The 20,835-nt window shown below is 39.3% G+C and overlaps 1 protein-coding gene across 2 annotated transcripts in view; it reads left to right on the forward strand.

Annotated features, from left to right (window-relative positions):
* CWC22 (CWC22 spliceosome associated protein) overlaps positions 1 to 20,573 on the forward strand; it is a 77,046-nt gene extending 56,473 nt beyond the window's left edge. For both annotated transcript variants that reach the window (XM_090045310.1, XM_090045309.1), the window contains exons 14-19: positions 10,765 to 10,842; positions 12,311 to 12,463; positions 13,239 to 13,366; positions 15,014 to 15,115; positions 15,211 to 15,395; positions 19,678 to 20,573. In XM_090045310.1, the coding sequence (XP_089901436.1) occupies positions 10,765 to 10,842; positions 12,311 to 12,463; positions 13,239 to 13,366; positions 15,014 to 15,115; positions 15,211 to 15,395; positions 19,678 to 20,267 (1,236 nt within the window). In that variant the 3' untranslated portion in view covers positions 20,268 to 20,573. The remainder of the gene's footprint in view (positions 1 to 10,764; positions 10,843 to 12,310; positions 12,464 to 13,238; positions 13,367 to 15,013; positions 15,116 to 15,210; positions 15,396 to 19,677) is intronic.
* Positions 20,574 to 20,835: the final 262 nt, after the last annotated feature.

The raw sequence follows: 20,835 nt of genomic DNA on the forward strand, positions 1-20,835 counted from the left end.
TATCCACCACCACCCTCTGAGTACAACCCTTCAGACAATCTGCAGTCTGTGTGACTGTGTAGCATCAATGCCACAGTCATCTAGTTTTTTATGAGGGTGGGGTTGGAGACAGCATCAAAGGCCTTGCTGAAGTCCAGAAAGATTACGTCCACGGCAACACCTGCATCCAATGCTTTCATGACCTGATCATAAAAGGCAATCGGGTTGGTCTGACATGACCTGCCCCTAATGAAACCATGCTAGTTGCCCTTGAGCATCATCCCTGAAGCCGGCCCATCACAGATGTGCTCCTTGATGATCTTCTCAAAGAGTTTCCCTAGGATTGAGGTAAGACTGATGGGCCTATAGTTGCCCGGGTCCTCCCTCCTCCCTTTTTTAAAGATGGGGACCACGTTGACTATCTTCCAATCATCTGGCACCTGGCCCAAGCACCATGAGTGCTCATAAAGCCATACCAAGGGCCCTGCAATAACCCCTGCTAGCTCCCTCAACACCCTGAGCATCCGGACCTGCTGATCTGAAGACATCCAGCCCTTCCAGAAGCTCTCTAACCTGGTCCTCCCTAACCTCAGGTCTGGAGGCGTTCCCCTCGAGTCCGTCTTGCATCACAGTGGGGAAGTCCCAGTCCCTGCACAAGAAAACGGAGGTGAAGAATTGGTTAAAGAGGTCTGCTTTCTCCTCTGGCGCGACCACCAGATTGCCCAGCATATATTGCTGGGGCCCCACATTTCCCGGTGCTTTCTTCGTCCTCCCTATATATTTGAAAAAGGACTTTTTATTATCTTTGATCGTGGATGCTAGTCCTAGCTCTGTCTGCCCTAGCTTTCCTGACAGCCCCCCTACAGGCCTGAGCAGAGAAGGTATACTCCTCTTTGGTGATTGCACCCCCCTTCCACCAGGTCTTTTTGGCTATCAGGCATTCCTGGATGCCCTTGGTGAGCCAGGGGGGCTTTCAGGCACTCTTGCTCCCCTTGCTTCTTGTTGGGATGGTCACTCCTTGGGCCATGAGTATTGTTTCCTTAAGGAATGACCTCTCATCTTGGGCACTGAGTTCCCCTGCTCTCGAGGGCCCCAGCGCCTCTCCCACTAAGCTCATTGAAGTTGGCCCTCTTGAAGTCTAGGGCTACCGCCTTGCTGCAGGCCCTTGACACCCTGCACTGGATGGTGGATTCCAGCAAGTGATGATCACTATCACTCAGGTGGTCAGGGACCTGGAGGCCGCTTACCAGGTTGTTGCCTGTGGCCAGGACCAGGTCCAACAGGGCATTTCCTCTGGTGGGACTGTGCGCCTCCTGAATTAAGTGGAGGTCCTGTATCTGGGCCAGGAACCTCCTGGAAGGGTCCAACCTGGCTAACTGTTCCTCCCAGCAGATGTCTGGGTAATTTAAATCACCCATGACAGCTACATCCCTTGCCTTAAGTACCTCTGCAAGCGGGCCTGAAAATTCCTGGTCCAGCTCCTCCCCTTGGCTGGGGTGTCTGTAGTAGACCCCCACCGTTAAATCCCTCTCCCCACGGCCCCCTTGTATCTTGACCCAGAGCACTTCAGCTTGCCCCTCCTCTGACCCCATTCTGCTGGTAGAGGATGTGTATTGCTCCTTGACATAGAGCGCCACACCCCCCCACCTTTCCTTCCTTCTCTATCCCACTTATATAGCTCATGTTTCTGTAAGCCATATTATGTCTGGGTCTGAACTGGCTATTCTGAGGGCGAGTTCCTCCTGTTTGTTCCGCATAGTACGAGCAATGGTATATAGGCATTTGAGGCTTTGTCTAGCTGCGTGTGCCACCCCCCCCCCGGTTTGGGAGACTGTTAGGACCCCTGTTTCTTACCTGGGCACTCCTTGCATTTGGCACCTGTCTTGCTCGGGTGGTGTCTCCATGTCTTCCTGTGGACCCCTACCCCGGCGAGGCTAGTTTAAAGGTCGCCGTACGAGATCGGCCACCCTGGAAGAGAAGACACGCTTGCCTTTAGGAGAGAGGGGAAATCCATCCCGCCCCAGCAAGTCCCCCACCCGAAAGCATGGTTCATTATCTAGGAACCCAAGGCCTGGCAGCACCAACTGCATAAGTGCCAGTTGACCTCACCAACGCAGGCCCCACGTCACCGTCCCTGCCTACTCACTGGAAGAAGAGAGGAAAATACCACCTGCACCTGTATCTCCTTAAGCTTGTCCCCCAGAGCCTTGAATTCCTTCATAATGCGGTCAGGGTTGCCCCTGGCCGCAACCCTTTAATTAATTAATATTAATCAGAGTTCAGTTTAGCTAAGAAACTGGTCCATGTTATGATTAATAAATGATGTACTTATTTTTTTTACCACATGTCTAAACACATCTGGGAACCTAGGCAGGGTGTTTTAAAAAAACAAATAAATATATATCTGTTTCTTAAACACAAAACCTTAAGCAACAAGCAAGCCCCCACTCCTGTAAAGCAATATCTTTATACATGAGTGGCTCTGACTTCAGTGGGACCATCGACAATATGTCACATTTAAATACACTCTTACAGGTTTTAATCCTGTGTTTAAACATTTTGGTTAAAGAGGATTTTTAGTGGGGTCTAAGTTAACCTATCTTTTACTTTCTCTCCATAACCAAATAAATATTTGTAATGCCTTCTTAAATTCAAGTAAGCTGTTCTAGAAGATTTTGCAGGTGTGAATGAAGCAACCACTGTGTATATGAGACCAAGCACTACACTTTCTGCATCCTCAGAATTTGAATAATGGTTTGAATGACCTTTCTCAGCCTCAGCTTGTGGAGGGGAATCTCATAACTCATAAGCCTGATTTGCATATTTAAGAAATCTTCTTTAGGAATTAAAATCTATTACAGGCTAAGGTGATTTTAAGTATAATATGTTTTATAAATATTTGATATTACTAATCTCTCTAGCAGACATTACATTTTTCACCCTGTCCTCCTAAACATACATATTATATATGTGCAAATTTGTTTTAATTTCACGGAAACTGGTTACCTAGTCAGCCTTTACTGAAAGCTATATTGCTTTGAATTCTAATACACTGATATTCAATTTTTTTTTCTGAGTATTGTAGTCTAATATCATTTGCTATAAATAAGTAGCATGCCATTGATAAACTTCACAAGATATTTTTCATGAAAGTTGCATTTTCACAGAAAATAAAAGGTAAAAATAGCTTCCATTATTGCACTGCCCTGTAGAATCATTTACAGAGATGCTAAACAAAGAACATGTCAAAAGGGGAGAGTATTAATTATATGATCAGGAAATTCATACATCCAAAATAACTTTGACTGAGGGGAGGTAGAACGTGGTAGTGTCTATAAAAGCAAGGTGCAAAAGATGCACAGAGGTCAAGGCTGGTCAAAAAGCATGAGGCTGAATTGATTCAGTCTTCACTGGTTAGTCTAAGCTGTGTAGATTGAACCAATAAGCAAGTGAACAGACATTTACCTTTGATTCCAGAAATGCATCCACCTGCCTGTGGGAGCCCAGGCCAGAAGCTAAGGGGTGCTAGAGCATGCCTGCTTGGCTGGAACAGACAGCTTGGACCAAGTCTAGCCCACCAACCCTGCAAGGGAACAAGGGGGAAGGAGTTCCTGAGAGGTGCAAAGCATCCTGGGATTCTGGGGGACTGTGAACTAACTTGAATCTGGAAGGGATCTGGGACAAGTTCAATAAACTGATTTAACTTACATCAATTAAGTCTGATACTATATCCATCCAGGTTTATCTTAAACAAGTTTTGGCCACTTTGAAAGCAGTTGATGTGCACCAAACTTCTGTTGTATTACAGGAGCTTCTCATCACTCAAACTAGTTTATATGCAATTTCTGCCCCTAGCCTTAGTGAACAGTGCAAGAGTATTAGCTAGAATCTTGAGCAGGCCTTAAACATGCAAACATGAATGTATGTGCTTAACTTTAAAGCAGTGTGTCTGCTCAGATGGACCTCAGCAGAGCTGTTTATTAAATAAAGTTAAACTATATGCATAAAATTCTTGCATAATCAGGGATGTGGCGTAAGAAAGTATTCTTGTGTAATTTTGCCAATCTGTTCTTTTTTGTACTGCTGAATATCTTTGTGGATGTATTATATAGGCAAACTATGTGCTATAATTACAAAACACAGTTACCTTTTTAATTACCATGTAATAATTACAGGTCTAATATATGCAGGGGTTTGACAGCATTGCTGAAGTCTAAGCTAATTGCTGTGGAATTTAAAAGCAAGGTATTAAGGAGAAAGTGGCAATTAAAGGACAAAATAGTTCAGGAAGCCTAGAAGCAGAATAACTACATGACAGACCCAGAGGCAGCACAGTAACTGTTTCAGCACAACTGCCTGCAGTTTGCTAATAAGCCAGATGCTGCTAGAAGACTCTTTCAAAACTTTCCCAGCTATGAATCTGAATAGTATTCCTAGCATCCAAACAAAAGAAGAATGAAAGAAGTGTAGTATGCTGTGGGGTAAATGGAACCCTATGACAATTATTTTTCAGTAAATAAAATGTTGCTATTCCAGTATATTTTTGTTGAAATTGTAAACAGTTTAAACTCCATTTGTTATTTGTCTCTTCTTCATCACTTGGTGTAGCCAATTAAAATAAGCATCGTGATGGTTTTCCTTATTCAGGTATTGTAAGGAAAATAGCCCATGCTAACAAAGTACACTTTAAAAAAAAAAAAAGAAAGAAAGAAAGAAAAGTTTGAGCCACTTGACTGGTAAGGCAAATATGGCTCTGATTATCTGTTTAGACCAAGGCTATCAAACATGTTCCCCAAAGCCTTTCTGCCTGGCCTGCCAGGCTACCAGAAAGCACTAGAAGTTGGGCCCCTTGGCCCTCGTGGGCATGGCAGTCGGCAGCAAGCTTGGCTCACCACCACTGGACCCTGCACTCCTGCCACCCTTAACTCCCACCTGACATTATGCTGCTCTCTCCTCTGCAGGGCCCTGCACCACCTCCTGTTCCTGCTCCTGCCCTCTCCTAGCCGGGTCCTGCAGCCCTACTGCCACCTAACCCCACACTGCTGCCACTGTGGTAGCCCTCATGCCCCAGGTTGGATTCGGCCCACAAGGAGCCCTGCAGTCTAGATCCAACTTGGGGCAGCACATGAGTTTGCCCCTGTTATAAATGATAATAGGCCTTAACCTGTTTAATGATAAGATAGGATAGTCTAGTCTAGAGCAGTGGTTCCCAACATGGTGCCTTTGGGCACCATGGCACCCTCCAAGGTTTATTCAGGTGCCCATGTGCATTTTTACAATCAGTAAAAATTATTATTCCAACAAAAAATGCTGTCTCTGCTGATTTGAACTCAGGCTATGCTCAGCAGCCGCCAAAATGAGACTGAGTCAGTCTGACTGATGCGGTGATAGAGTGGTGCTTACTACTCCCTCTCCAAACAAAACTATGTGCATGCTCATATCCAGGATTCTAAATTCTAAACTTTAATATTCGTATTGGCGCCCGCTGCTTTTTCTTTTAAATTCAAATGTGCCCTTGGGCACATAAACATTGGGAACCCTTGGTCTAGAGTTGCTTGTATTTGCTTGACTGCAGTTTGGGTAAGAAAAGAACTGCTAAAGGAAATGCTCAGGTGAGAGAATGTCTCAAGGTGCCAACCATTTTTTAAAAATGCAAGAAAAATGGATTAGGAAAAAAAAATCTAGGGTAAAGGTTGCCTTCAATGCATCTAGTGGTTTGATGATAAACAAAGCTAATTTTAGACGAGATAAAACTTATACAAGGAATAAGACTAGGCATACAAATATTAATTAGAGTACCACCTATTATTAGGAATGCACACACACAACACATATATACTCTACTGCTTGGCTAAAGTATTAAGAAGCTTACTAAATAAAGAATACACATGCATGCACACACAAACACACACAGAGTGTGTGTACCTTATTTAGTAAGTTTTTCCTGGGATGGGGAGGGCCAGAGAAAGACAGGTAAGAGTATAAAAACCAAGTCCACTTTGGGATTTTTACTCTTTAGTCTTGAACTATGGTTCGGTCGGTAGGTAGGTAGTAGGTAGGGTTGGAAGGGACCTGAGGAGATCATCGAGTCCGACCCCCTGCCATGGGCAGGAAAGAGTACTGGGGTCAAATGGTTCTAGCTGAATTGCCCCCATGGAAGTGTACTTACGTTCTATTAAGCATGCATTTTTTTAAACTTAGATAAGACAGGCTGGCCACCTGTTAGAGGCTTCTAAATTATTTTAAGAGGTTGAAAGCAATTTAATATTAAAGGTCCTAATATTGATGAGATTTGTTATGCCTTTAGATAAATCATTTTAACCATTTGCTTTATATGCCTTATCTGCACTGTTTAGTCATTTATCTCTTTCCTGTATTTTGTTATTGAATTTGCTATTAATAAAGTAGGTATTTTTATGTTGTAAGTATTTAACTTTGGTGAGACTGGCTCTTTGTACTTTTTCTTGGTTCTCAGAATCTATTTGAGAGTCATCAGCTTGAAAAGCATGAAAAAGGTGACAAAATCAGGATGGGAGGATTTTTTTTTAAAGAAGTGTGGGGTATCAAGGGCCCGGAGTAGCTGCTTGGTAAAACACCCAAGGTTTTGCCCATACACACCCCCAACTTAACTAAAATTGTATTTTAAAATGTGTTTCAGCTTCTCTTGGTTGAACCTAATTTGTTTTTACAGGGTTAATCTAATGCAAAAGAAATTACTACCTAAACTGTAGGAAGATTAACTACATACAAACTTGTATTAAGTTTAAAAATACACTGTTACTGAAACCAGGAAAGGTACTTGTAGATAAAGCCTTAGTACATTATAGTGCTAACAAGCATGAGGGAGGGAGAACTTGAGAGAAGACAGATGATAATTTTAAAGAAAAACGTGAGGCAAGCTGTTGATATGAGCGTGTAGGAAAGGTAAGATTGTTCTTCCTAGCTGTAGTTATCTCTTTTTCCTGGTTTTGTGTGTGATTTTCATTTAAGAGGGTGAAAAGAGCAACGAAGCAGGCATTTTGGAGACGCTACTTTTTCTAACTTACCTTTCAGTCCATTATACTTGGGGTGTCCAGAAGTGAAGCTTGATAATAGCCACTTGGTGCCATTTGGGCAGTGTTGCGTAAGAGCATTTGAGTAATACAGAATATAAATTGTCAGTAAAAATGAGGAATAAATGCACTGGCTTGCTTAAGCAAGTAATAGCATTAAATTGCAGATTCTCAGTGGAGAGGCTTGTTAACAGTGTTATCATTGGGAGCAAAGAAATTAGTAAAGTAACCTTTAAAGCCATAAATGAAGCTAAAATTGCTGTGTGAACTTGTCACGCCTCTCTAAAAACAATTAAGTCATTTTAAAGTTTGTTAATTTTTAATTTAGAAGACAGTTACTATAGACCTAACCTCACTGTTTTGATAATGTGAGCAAGTATGTCTGTGGGCAAATCTATTTTCATGTGTATTGTTATTCAAGATACTCTCCTAGAAATCATTGTAATATTTAATTAAAATGTTAAAGTATTTAATTACTGTAAACCACAGGGGATACCAATGTTGTAATTGCTTTTAAGATGAGGAAAAAGTAATTTGTTTTGCCAGTCGTGCCCACTGTATTAGCGATGGCATCAGCAATTTCCCCTGTTTTATTGTTTGAAAACTGATTAACTGCAGCATTACTGTGAAACAGGAGGGTAATATAAAAAAAAAAAAGGTTCATATGCATTTTAATATATCAAACTAACACAATGTGACAATGTGGGAAAGAATGGCCTTAAGGACATTTGTAAGTTTTGTTACAATATTTACCAAGTATTTGCTGGAGTCTCGTTCCCTTTTTTCTGTTTATCACTAGATAAATGCCTTTTTTGTTTCAAGCACATTCTTTGGGAAGAAATGTTTCTTTTCAGAGCACATGATTGAGAGAATGGTACAAATTGGAGCATGTTAAATCTGATAAATGTTATATTAAGTCTGTAAACCGTCTTTGAATGGCTAGATCTTGACAGTTAAAGTTAATGATTCCCTCGTTACTGTGACTTCCCAGTTTTCAGAAAATTTAAGTGTATTTTCTGTGTTTTCACAAGGAACTTCCTAATTACTCAAAAAAGACAAATCTATTTGAACTAATTGTGAAAGATACATAACTGATTAGCTAATTTAGGAGTTGCCACCCTGCTGTCTTCTGGCTGGATCTGCCCCATAGAGCCTTTTGATCCAGCCTGTGGATGTGGAGCTTTTGGTGGCATTTGACAGTCGGGGCTTCAGCAGTTGCTTTCCTCATGCCAGTGGTGAGGGAAAGCAGCAGTGGTGTCTGAGTCCCAGCACCTGGCCTCACACCCACTGGCCCACCTCTGACCTGATTGGGTCAGTCTGGCCTGCAGCTTTATAAGGTTGCTAACTAGTGGCTTAATTTAATTGTAGCTTTTTGGCACATTTCTTTTTTCTAACAAATCTGATGAGTCATCACTTAAGTACTAGGGCTGCAAAGCTAAACAAATAGATATTTTGGTGACAGGGTTTAGATTAGCCACCTGCAAAAGTCTTTAGAGTTGGATTCTTTTTAAAGGATTTGGGAAGCTAATGCCCTATTTTACTTTTCTGTTAATGTGCTAAACTATGCAGGAAAACAGAAAATAAGAGTAGCCAAATGGAATAAATTGCAGTGGTGCTTAACTGTGCAGTTTCTCCAAGGTATCTCTGTTTATATGAAAATGTTTTCTTCCATTGTCCTAAATATTAATAACTGCTGAAAATACATCTTAAATAGTTTATACTTACTGCTGCAGGGACAGATTTTAGTCCAGTTTACACAGCTGTTCAAGGTAATAAGGAGGTGTAAGATGCCTCCTGTCTTCTGCTAAATATTTAGATCAGGACTGTTCACCTTCTAAGAAACCACAGGCTGTACGCCCCACGGACTGCACCAGTGGGGACTGACTGTACATCATGCTAGTGAGGGCCACGAGCCCCCAAGGCTGCACACCACATGTGGGCAGGAGGGTGCTTCCACACTCCTGCACAATGTAGCTCCCCCATGGCACTGTGCCACACAGAAGCTCTCCAGGCTTTGGCTCCCCTGGCACTTCAGGCTATGCTGTGCTATCCCACCCCCAGGCCTGGGTTGGGCAGCAGAAGCCAGGGAGGGAGAAGAAGCCCCAAGATCCCAGCTGCTGTTGCAGTCAGAGCAGTAGGGACAGTGGCATCTGGGTGGGAGCCTGGGAACTCCATGTTAACCCCTTACAAGCAGTAATGCAGCTGACTGGCTGCTAGGTAGATAACCCTGTTTTGGATCCCAGGTAATAGGGCTTCTGGTAAAACCATAATCAAGCTCAAAATGTGTGTGTATTCTTTTGATTCGCAATAATAGCTGTAAGACTTATTTTTGTGAGAGACCAAATGACATATCATATGTGAGTTTTAAATGACTTAATTGTTAAATTATATGCATTTTAGCAATTATTATTTTAAATAATGTAACAATTTAAAAACACATTTAATTTAATCATCAGTAAAGCTGGGATATTTTCTTCATAGAATCATAGAAGTAGGGTTGGAAGGGACCTTGTAGATCTTCAAGTCTGACCCCCTGCCAGGGCAGGAGAAAAAAAACTGGGCTCAAATGATCCCAGCTAGGTAGTCATCAAGCCTCCTCTTAAAGACCCCCAGGGTAGGAGCCAGCACCACTACCCTTGGAAGTTGGTTTCAGATCCTAGCTGCCCTGACTGTGAAGTAGTTCTTATGGATGTCTAATCTAAACCTCCTCTCCAGCAACTTGTGGCCGTTATTCCTTATTATGCCAGGGGGCGCTAGGGGAAACAAGGTCTCCCCCAAACCCTTCTGGTCCGCCGTAGTGAGTTTATAGACTATACATAACAGAGTAAAAGTCTGCATAAAAATGCTTTGAACAGGAACGGTCTTGTAACTTTTTTAGATATTAAGAATAGTTGCTCATAGTGATTTTTGACTGTTCACAGAATTAAAGAATCAAATTAATTTTTGAGATGTATATTGTATTTTTCTAGTTTTAGTGAGCTGGCTTATTGGCTTTTCCAATAAGCCAGGGTAAAGGATTTTTGTTTTTTGAAAGTATTGCCATTGTGTTGGGGGCGGGGGAGTTTCAGTTCTCCTTTGTTTTTATTTTAGGATGTATACAAGTCTATTTTTATGCTTATACTATTAGAAAGTCCTTTTTATAATACTAAGCAGGAATAATTGTACCTGTTGTTTAGAACAGATTGAAAGTAAGCAATTCATTCAGAAACCAGTCCTGCAAAAATCATACACACTGATTGCACACAGCTACTCTGTCAAAGTCACCAGTGGTGTACAAAAAATTAAGTCTGTTCTTTAGACTTTGCAGGATCAAATTCTCAGGGTTTGATCTTGATGTATTGAGCATCCTCAGCCAGTTTTATGCTCAAGTTCAATTTTAAACCATATCAGGTTTTGTTCATTCACTTATACTGCACCTTTTTTATTTGGGCAGTATCCATTCTTTAAAACGGTTTCCCCTTTGCAGTCAGTTTTCTAAGTAAATTCATATGGTTGAATTTATAACATTCTTTCTTTGATAAGATTATACAGGATTATAAGTATGCAAGTTTAGACAAAGTTCATATTCAAGTCCCAAATAACGTCTAAAATAGGAGAAAAGCAGGAACTACTGCAATAGCCAGTTACTCTTTTATATAAATATTCTTGTTTTAAAGCTGACTAGTACAGTACAATGTTTTTCTGCTGCTACAGAGAATTTACGTAGAAGAATTTTTATTTTATCTTAATACAGAAAGAACTCTGCAACATGATTCTTGACTGCTGCGCTCAGCAACGAACATATGAGAAATTCTTTGGTTTACTGGCCGGGGTGAGTTCCATTTTAGTCTTTATCTTTTTTTTTTTTTTATAGTAAGAAGCATATTAGCTTAGAATGACATTGAAAGTGCCCATGTAAGTATCTGATACTTTGTTAAATCAAATTGGTGATTTTTTTTGATTACTTTCTGAAATTGGTTTAGCAATCGTGTATGATTTTCATTCCTGACTCCAAGAGAAGACCAGACTTTCCACATTCTTTTTTTCTTTTTACCTTTTTATTTCTGTCTTGTAGAGGGATGAACCAGCAACCAAAGTGTAATAGGAAGAGAATAGACCCTATATAGGAGAGAAAATATTAGGGCTTACTAAAAATTTTCCAGCAGCTGCGGGAAAACAGTATTTGTGGTTTCCATTAGTTTTTTCACTTCATTAGGGTTGCTTAGTTAGTTTAGATGCTAAGATGACCAACTCCTTCCTGCACCATTCAATAAAGAAACACATCTATTTTGTTGTGGTTTTTTGTCATCAGTTGTGTATAATTGGGTATTACTCTGGTTGCAGTTATTTATAGGAAGCGCTATTCTTCGTACTCCATCTATCATTGTAGCTGACTCTGACAGTAAAATTCTACATAAATAAAACTAATGGGTATGTCCATACAGGACAAGGCAGCATTTATGCAGACAGTAACATGCTAGCTAATGAAGCCAGAACCAGAAGCAGTATGGCTGTACTTGTGTGATGCTGTGCCTGAGCAAATAATTAGTTCTGCTGAAAAGTAGGGCGCAATCTTGTCACGGTACTGTTCTAGCTTGGCTGTCTCTGTATATGTTACCTTGTGCCATATACTTATATCCTTTCATGTCCCCTGCAACTTACTGAAGGTATCATTCCTTTCTAGAAAAAATTCAGAACATGATTGCTGCCACTGTGGTTGTGCAGAGAAGCATATTTCCTCTTGTCTTTCACCCAGCACTAGTAGAAGTAATTTTAAATGGCATTTTGTTTTCTTACAAAGCATTTTGGAACTCGTAACCATCCAAATAACAGCATTGTTGAAGCAACTTTTGTTCCTTATTTTTTAGAATGCCATTTTTGCCTAAAACATCCTGACTCCACACTCCCTACTGCCTCTCTTAGTTTTAAAATAACTCTGATGTGTTATCATGAAAAATGTTACACTTTGTGGTATGGTATGGTATGCTAAGAGGTCACATTAGGTGAGAATACAGGATATGAAAGCTGAGAAAGTAAAAGCAATTATCTTACAGTTTGCAGGTCAAAATTGGTAATTATTGCTGTACAGTCCAAGATTAGTCTATAGTTTGTAAGTTGCTAATGACAATAAATTTATTTACACTGCTCTAAATGCCTCCCTTCTTGCTGCAAATATCTGCTTAAAAGGAAAGATTTGCATAAAATACTTGTGCTATTATGTCATCTAGATTTAGATTATTTGCATATATAATATTTTGTCTTGCTGACCTGGTTGTTTTAACTGTACAATATTATTTCAGCGTTTCTGCATGTTAAAAAAAGAATACATGGAATCCTTTGAAGCTATTTTCAAAGAACAGTATGATACAATCCACCGCTTAGAAACAAACAAATTAAGAAATGTTGCCAAGATGTTTGCTCATCTACTGTATACAGATTCGATTCCTTGGAGTGTAAGTAGGCAAGGCTATTGTCCTAGGTTCCTCTTTAAATACCAAATCTGTTGTTTTTTAGAAAAAAATTATGTATTGTGTTCACTGTTCTTGTGTTTTGAAATTTAAAATTTGTTTCTGGGATCTGGGGCAGTTTTTCTAATGAACATGCTGAAATCCCAAATAGACAAACAGTTTTAGAACTCAGTGTCATTATTACCTAGGAATGTTTCTGGACAGGAGGAAACTAATTATCTCCAAATTTCTGGAAGCTTTGGGAAGTAGCTTTTCTGGGTAACACTTTATTTGCTAAATACAGAATGGAGAGGAGCATTGTGCATAAGGATAATCACTGTGCAAATGTACATAAGGTATTACTGAAATGCAGCCACATATTGGGTAGAATCTTTCAGCCAAATAGTGCTACAGAGCAGCTAAAAGAACAGAAGTTTTCACCAAAGATTGTAGACGATATTCTTATTCTTGAACAAAATACACTTGATCATTTATTGTACAAGTAGTGGTTATTTCAGATGGATGAAGGATCAAGGTTTTAAAGCCTGAAATTACTAACTGGTTCATAAGAAAATCTGAGTTTATTATTTTAATGGAAATGGTTACAAAACTATTTTGCAGAACTGGAAACATGCATAAGTATTGCCACAGTTTTTAGATGGAAGAAGCCACTTGTTCCTGTAGGGCTCAGTGTCTGTGTGAGCTCTTTAAAATCCAGTAGGAAAGGATGTACATTTAAGGTTTCTTTTTGTTGTCCCCCTACCCGCTTTGTAATTTTCAGGTCCTTGAATGTATAACATTAAGTGAAGAAACTACCACATCGTCCAGCAGAATTTTTGTCAAAATATTCTTCCAGGAACTTAGTGAATATATGGGACTTCCTAATCTTAATGCAAGATTAAAAGATGAGTAAGTTAAAAAAGAAATATTGAAAGAGAATCATCCTATGAAAGATTTTACTTGCAAAAGTACTTACTGAATTCTCTGAATTATATTTATTAAAGAAAAACATAAAATGTTAACATGAAATTAAAGCCCTGATTCAGCAGATTTCTATGCACTGAATAATTCTACTGAAGTCAAGAGACTCTTCCTATGAGTAAATAATAGAACTTCCCAGATCAGTCTCTGTTCCCTTCGTTTTCTTCCACTGCTTTTCAACTTGCTTTAGTTTGGAGAATTGCTGTGCATATCTGTTTGCATCAGCGTAGCTGCCAAGGGTAGTAAGAATAGTCTTTTGGCAGAGCCTGCAAGAGACTCTAGAACCACTTATACTTGTTTTTATGAGATTTAATTACTCATTTTTAAATATAGTAAAGCTAATACAGTCTCTTATGCCTTTGTGTATTTCAGTAATTATACAGCGCTGAGGATTGTGCTAGCTGTTAGGTTATTTTTGAGTGTTTATAGCTTATTCTTTTTCTCTGTACAGTAAAAGCTGTGTTATCCAGCATCCCCTGGGAATGGGGGATACCAGATAACAAAATATGCCGGTTAATTGAGCAGACCCGGCTGCCACTTCTCCCGCTGTGTCCCTTCACCCCTCCTGCAGCATCGCTGCCCCGCTCCCATGGGCCCTGCAGGCCCCGTGGGACAGGGAGGTGGGCCCCACATAGCCTGTTATGCCCCCGGGCCATGGGGGCTTGGCAGCACAAGCTGCTTTGCCCTGGGCCGTGGCAGCTCGGAGAAACTGGAAGTGCCACGGTGGGAACTTCTGGTTTTACTGTTCCTTACAAGCTGGCATGCTAGTTAACAGAGCATGCCAGCTTGTAAGGTGCCAATTACCAGAGTTTACTGTATTAACATGTAGCTAAATTAGGTACTTAGTGACCCAATACTTGCTCTGATTTTCAGGCTTATTTTGGGAATTCTATACAGAAACAAGTGTTGTTAGCTGTGTTAACCTAAAGTCAGGCCAAAGTTTAGGGGGTGGGCATGTTGAAGACTGTTTCAGAGAGGCATATGCTTTTGTAGGCAACAACCTACTACATCACATATTAACAACACATTTGATGAAATAGGTTGTTGCCTATGAAAGTTTACACCTCTCTGAACCAACTAGTGACTAAGGTACCACCCCCCTGTACTTTCCACATGGGAACATAGAACTGGCAAGGACTTCTTGGTCATAGAGTTCAGTTCCATTTATAGTAGGCTACCATGTTATTAGCTGGGATCTGGGTTTTTTCCATTCATGATGGAAAAATGTGGTAAAGTCCGGATTTTTTTCTTTAAAGGAGAAAAACACAGGGAGGGGGGGTCCTCTTGCAGGCTGGCAGAGTTAGGCACTTACTTTGTCTTCTTAGAAACTACCACTATATTGTGAAAATATCTCTAAAATTCTTCTGAAAGAACATTAATTTTAGCAGACCCAGAAAGTGTATTACTTTTTTGATGTATCACAGGGTTTGCAAAAACAATTGCACAAATGAAAACTCTTTTGGGCCAGTAGATCTTCATGTGGCTTATTTTTCCAACCAACGTTTGTTGAAGTTAAGAGTGGTGTGAAGCCTGAGGTTTAATTCAAATGTTTTATTTTGTTTTGTTTTTTGTCAGAACACTGCAGCCCTTCTTTGAAGGATTATTACCTCGAGATAACCCAAGAAACACTCGATTTGCTATCAATTTCTTCACTTCTATTGGTCTTGGAGGACTAACGTATGGCTTGCTTTTGTTTTAACTCTGATTTCACATTTGCTTGACTTGCTGTTTAAGGATTGAGGGAAATATTGGTTTTTGTTGTTGTTTGCTAGGGATGAATTACGAGAACATCTAAAAAATGCACCAAAGATAATTATGACCCAGAAACAAGATGTTGAATCATCAGATACCTCCTCATCTTCCTCAGAGTCAGATTCCTCTTCAGAATCGGATTCTGAGAGCATCAGTAGTAGTACAGAGTCATCCAGTACCAGTGACTCTTCTAGCAGTGATTCAGGTATGAAGCAGCAACTGCCAGTTATCTTATGCTCTTTACTGGGTCTGTATAAACTTTGTATGGGGACAAATAACCATTGTTAATCACTTGTGTTGTTAGCCTTCATGCTGTAAAAACTCCCAGCACTAATTGTGATTAATTCTAGGAAAAAGCAAAATAAAGTGTTTTTTAGCTATCCTATTTTTCATTGTAGAAGTTATAAATACTGTGTTCAGTTTCCAGAGGCCAAAAAGAGGGGCATTTTATCTTGCGGGCTTTTCCTTCAGCTCATGATCTCTATTGCAAAATGTTGAACTAGAAAATTAGCATTTCCTTTCTTAACTTTTGTTTTATAAAGACTGGGCCACATCTTTTGGAAGGCTGACTGGTGAACTGTTAATGTTTGCACCTGTAGGGCGGGTTGGTTGGTTTGTAGCTATAATGGGTCAGTTCTTATTTGGAGGGGTTTCTTGCCATGTCCATCAAACTCAATTTCTTTACATTTGATTTAGCTTCTTTACAAATCTCATTTACCAAACCCGTTTACAAATTCTTATTCCTAATGAACAATGTAAAATGCCACTATAACAAAAACTCTTGTCTTGTGAGAATTCTCCAAGGGCGATAAACTTTTGCTGACGAGTAGCAATATAATTATAATTACTATTTTTTTCTGAGGTTGGTTTGCTGATATTAAATCTACTGTTTAACATGAAGCATAATAAACATTGTTAATCTAAAATATTCCTGCTAGACCAGTCCAGACTGGTGGTCTCCTGAATTGCATGTTATATGAGAGCAGATGATAACACAGCATGAACTTCTGTAGTTAGGATCCTTGCTGATTCAAAACTAATTTTATTTATTATATAATATTAAAAGAGAATGCACTGGTTAATAAATATGCAGGCACTACAAATTACTCATAAATTAGATATGCATTTTTGTTCTCTGTTGAAAACTTGCTTTCCATTGTTTTCATTAGACAGCTATTATATTAATGACTAAAGGAGAGCACAGTTTAACAGGGTCAGAGGCGTTAGTTCAGCAAAGAGCCAGATGGTTCCTACATAGACAGCTGCAGCTCTGCTGAGCTGCTTGATGGGAACCAAAGAGGTAAGTCCTTAGTGATAAACCAACTGAGTCTGCAGTCTGCCAGTGAGAGCATGTTTTTTTGTGGATTTAAGACATTCTCTTTCATCATTTTGCCTTTTTTCTCATTCAGGAACAGATTTATAAAGACATTCATTTTCATGATCTCAACAGTATGTTTTCATTTATTTATACCACAAGCTGAAATATGTCAAAAACTATTATTAACTAAGTTGCTGGGTATAACACTTTTGTGAGAGAAACGGACCTTTTTTATACCTTTATGTTCTCTCATGGTGTAAACTTCACACAGTTCTTGGTTATGGTTCAGATTCTTAATGTTTTTGCTCATTTTTATAGATTATGATGACTCAGTGGAATTATGGAAAACATTTCTTGGGGGCGTTCTCTTAATATATTTGTCAGCTCTTTTTAATAGTGTAGTTAGTACTGATCTAGCAGCTAGGTCTGGCATTTTGATGCTTGTTGCCAGGAGCTTCGGTTGGGGAACAACTTAAGAATTCTTGCTTCTTGTGCTGGAAACTTTGTACACATGTGATGATTTATGGAGTAGGAGCTAGAGAAATATGCTGTTTTTTTACAGCAGAAAGGAAATGAACTAGATACAAAAACAGTTCTGGTGTAGAAATGTTGTTTTTATTCTGGTTAATTTCCAAAGTGAATGTTAAAAGACGACTGAAAAACAACTTCAGCTTCAGCAATATACTGAGTTAAACTGCTAAACAGGATTGTATTGAGGAGATAACTAAAGCTGAGATTGAGTGACACCCAGTAAAAAAAAAAAAAAAAAAATTTCACCTGCCAGCAACTCGGCTATAACTGGCTACAGCTACTAAAGCCATCCTGGTGGATTAACAAGCTTGCATATGGTTGAAAAAAAGAAAAGAGAGAAAAACATGTAACATATTTTAAAATATTTGACTTAAGCTACTGATTTAAGTACATCATAAATGAAGTACTGACAACCCTGAAATCAGACTCGGAGGGTTGCATTTAGACTATATTACTGAAACCAGTGTAATGTGAGTGTTTTACTTGTAGCTCATAAAGGCCTTGTTCTATTGACCAATTGGCATAATAAAAAAAAAAAAAAGATTTTTGGCAAAGTCTTGATGTGTTACAATAGTGAGCTGGGGATTAGTCTTTTGTTCTTCCACTGAATCCCCTTGAAGAACTAATGGTCTCCTCTCCAGTTGCCCAGTGAGTGTGCATTGTTTTAAATGCTGTGACAATATTATAATTGGGGATCAACCTAAGTTGCAGTGAGCAGAGACAGTTATGTGCAGTAAGCCTGCCCCTCGCCTTTGATTTTTGTCAAGAGGGGCAGGGCCTGTGATGGGCAGCCCTCTCAGCTAATCAGCAGCAGTAGTGATGGGCAGCCACTGTCATGGCTGCCCCCAACCCCTTCTCACTTCTCCTTCTGGCAGGCTGTGAGGGCCATGTCTAAGCAGCCACAAGGACTGCTAGGTCCCACTGGGGAGCCAGCATTTTATTTTTAGCAAGTTGGGGTTTTTTAATATTTTAGTTCACAGATTTCATGGTTTCCATGAAATCGCAAATTAAGTAGGACCCTCATTATAATGTTAATATAAGCACTGTGATCGCGAACACCTTGGAACCCACCTCTTTCAGTCCCCAACATTTTAGGCATCTACATTAATAAAAATCTTTGTCAGCAGGGCTTTTATGCTGTAGTGGCACCCACAGCTGCACAAATCTGACTGAAGCCCCTTACTCCCCTTGTCATCTAACCAAATAATAGACCAAAGCACATAGTTTCCACCCAAAACTGTAATTATGTTCCACCCAAAATCTTAACCTAATAATTAAATATAAAAAAATACAAAGGTAATGGTAATCTAAGTGACCTTTTACTTTTGGACCAGCTGATTGGCAGATCTGACTAATAAATGCACTGCATTTGGGAAGTTTCTTTTACTTCTTTGTTGCTAAAGTTGCCAGTGATATTCAGCATTAGAATGAGTTTTCAGGAAGTAGGGATTTTTTTTCCCTGATGTTTCCTGGCAGTGGCGATGGTGAAAGCTCCAGTACAAAGTACTGGACTATGTTACTAACAGCATTTTAGGTAATGTAGGTAGGAAGAAATGCAAAATCTTTTTCCCTTAGTTTATGGGAGAAATAAATTTAAGGGCAGTATGGATATATATGTGCTTTCATAGACAAACTAAATAAGATTATATATAGAGAAAGAGCACACATAAGCTTTCATAAACCCAAGTTCACTTCATGAGATGGTGTGAAAGACTTACAGAAAGCAAAATATAAGGAGGAGAGATGAATTAGAATACAAGAGGCAAGAGAAGAGTGAGAGAGTGCTAGGAGAGAAAAGCAAATGAGCAATACACCCAGAGACAGAAAGGGTGTCACAAAAGCTAATCCAGGTAATAAAATAAGAATCCATAGTCCCTGTTTAAACCATACTTAACACAGTCTAATTTGTGTATGACTTCTTGTACCATAGTATCCTGTTTGAACTGGGTTTTTTTAGTTTTGTCTCCTGAGAACAGCAATACTGAGGTCAGCAATGGATTAGTGAATTAAGACTGATTCTCAAAATATGGTTTAAGGAACAATGGTACATAGTGTGTGGATCAAGCTGTTCCTCAATTCCTCCCCAGCCCCATTTTCAGTTGAAAGTTTGATAAATATTCATGGTGATCTTTGAGGAATATTGAAAGTTGGCAGTGAAAAGTGGGAGCTCCTGTTCCAAGACTAGGATAGATGATATATGTTCTGATGCAACATTACTGTCATTAAATGAAGGTTGGGGGTGGGCACAGGCCAACATTGAAGCCTAATTGATGAGGTATTCAATTAGCACAAAATGTCAGGTAATCTTGAGAATGGTGGCTGGTTCACAAAGTTGCCCCTTTCCTTATAGGTGTTGTTTAGCTAATTCCTTTATTTTTAAACAACAGGCCTGCTGCTACTTAAAAATAAAGCGCTGACTCCCCAGTAGAACAGGGGCAGATTCTCCCAGCCTGTTTGCAGGTACATAGTTTAGGGAAGGAGCGCCAAGCACATTGTTTATCCCTGTGGACATATAACTTTTAAAGTGTGAAATTTTGGTAAAATGTTTCTCCATAAAACTCCTATATATTTTTAGCTTGCTGGTTATGTATAATTAAGGAAATTGAATGAATTAAAACACGTTACTTTATATTTCTAGATGCTGCTAAAGGAAAAAAGAAGATGCAAAGGAAAAATAAAGAACACGATAGAGTTACCAGGAAAAAGCAAAGCAGTAAAAGAAAACAACTTGAAAAGAAAAAGGAAAGAAGGCAGCAGGAAGAAAGAAATGATGTTGAGAGAAAGTCAGAAAGAAACGTCGACAGAAGCTTGAGAGATCCAAATAGGAGAGATGAGGTTTCAAAATATTCCTATCGCAGAGATGATTCCACCGACAGAAGCAGTTACCGAAGTGGAAAGGACAGGGACCATGAAAGAAGTAGGGACTTGGAAAATAAACACAGTACTTCAAAAAAGAAGAGAGCAGAGAGAAGAACTTCTTTTTCTGATAGTGAAAAGGACAAAGCATGGAATAAAGACAGTGACCATCACAGCAGAAGAAAGGAGAGGTCCAAATCTAGAGAAAGATACCGAAATAATTCAAGTCCCAAAGAGGAACAGCAGGAAGACCGATATCGAAATGGTGGAGAGAAACACTCAGAAAAATACAAACGATATACAGATCAATACAGAGAATCAAGGAAAAATGAAGACCGGCGAAGGGAGAGTTCTCCACACAGACGAAAATAACATAATGATATGCAGTTAGACATGAACATGCTTGGTTTCTTTTTTTGTTTGTTTTTTTGCAGCTCCAACTTTTACATTTTTAAATCTGTTACTGAACTGTCTTTCAGAGGAGATTTTGTACAAAGTGCAAGTTTATAAAGTGCAAGTTCATCAGATCTTTTTTCAGTACCACTTTTTTAATAATTTACTGTACTTGCTAAGGCTTGGGTTAAATCTGTTCTTTGAGAGAGTATTTTCTTTTTGAGAGCAAAACAGTTACACAGGCCTGGTTATATTTTGTAAATAAAATAATTCATCTCAGTTAAATTAGTGTTTTTGTTAATTTGTAAATTTAGTTAATTTTTCTAAATTTTATAGGTTTTTTGCATCTTTAGGCATTTGTTCTCTGAATTTGTTTTGTGGGTGAAGCAGTTTGGTCCACATGGAGAAGGGAGAAATTGCACATTACTTACATACCAGGTGGGCCATCTACAAAAGGGTATACTCTTTGAACTGAAACTACATAGAAAACAAAGAATTAAAAATAAGCCATTTAGAGTAAAAGCATGACATTTGTCAAAACGTGTAG

Source organism: Crocodylus siamensis, chromosome 4, assembly GCF_052110815.1.
Source record: "Crocodylus siamensis isolate JL-2025a chromosome 4, ASM5211081v1, whole genome shotgun sequence".
In the NCBI taxonomy this organism is placed as follows: Eukaryota; Metazoa; Chordata; order Crocodylia; family Crocodylidae; genus Crocodylus; species Crocodylus siamensis.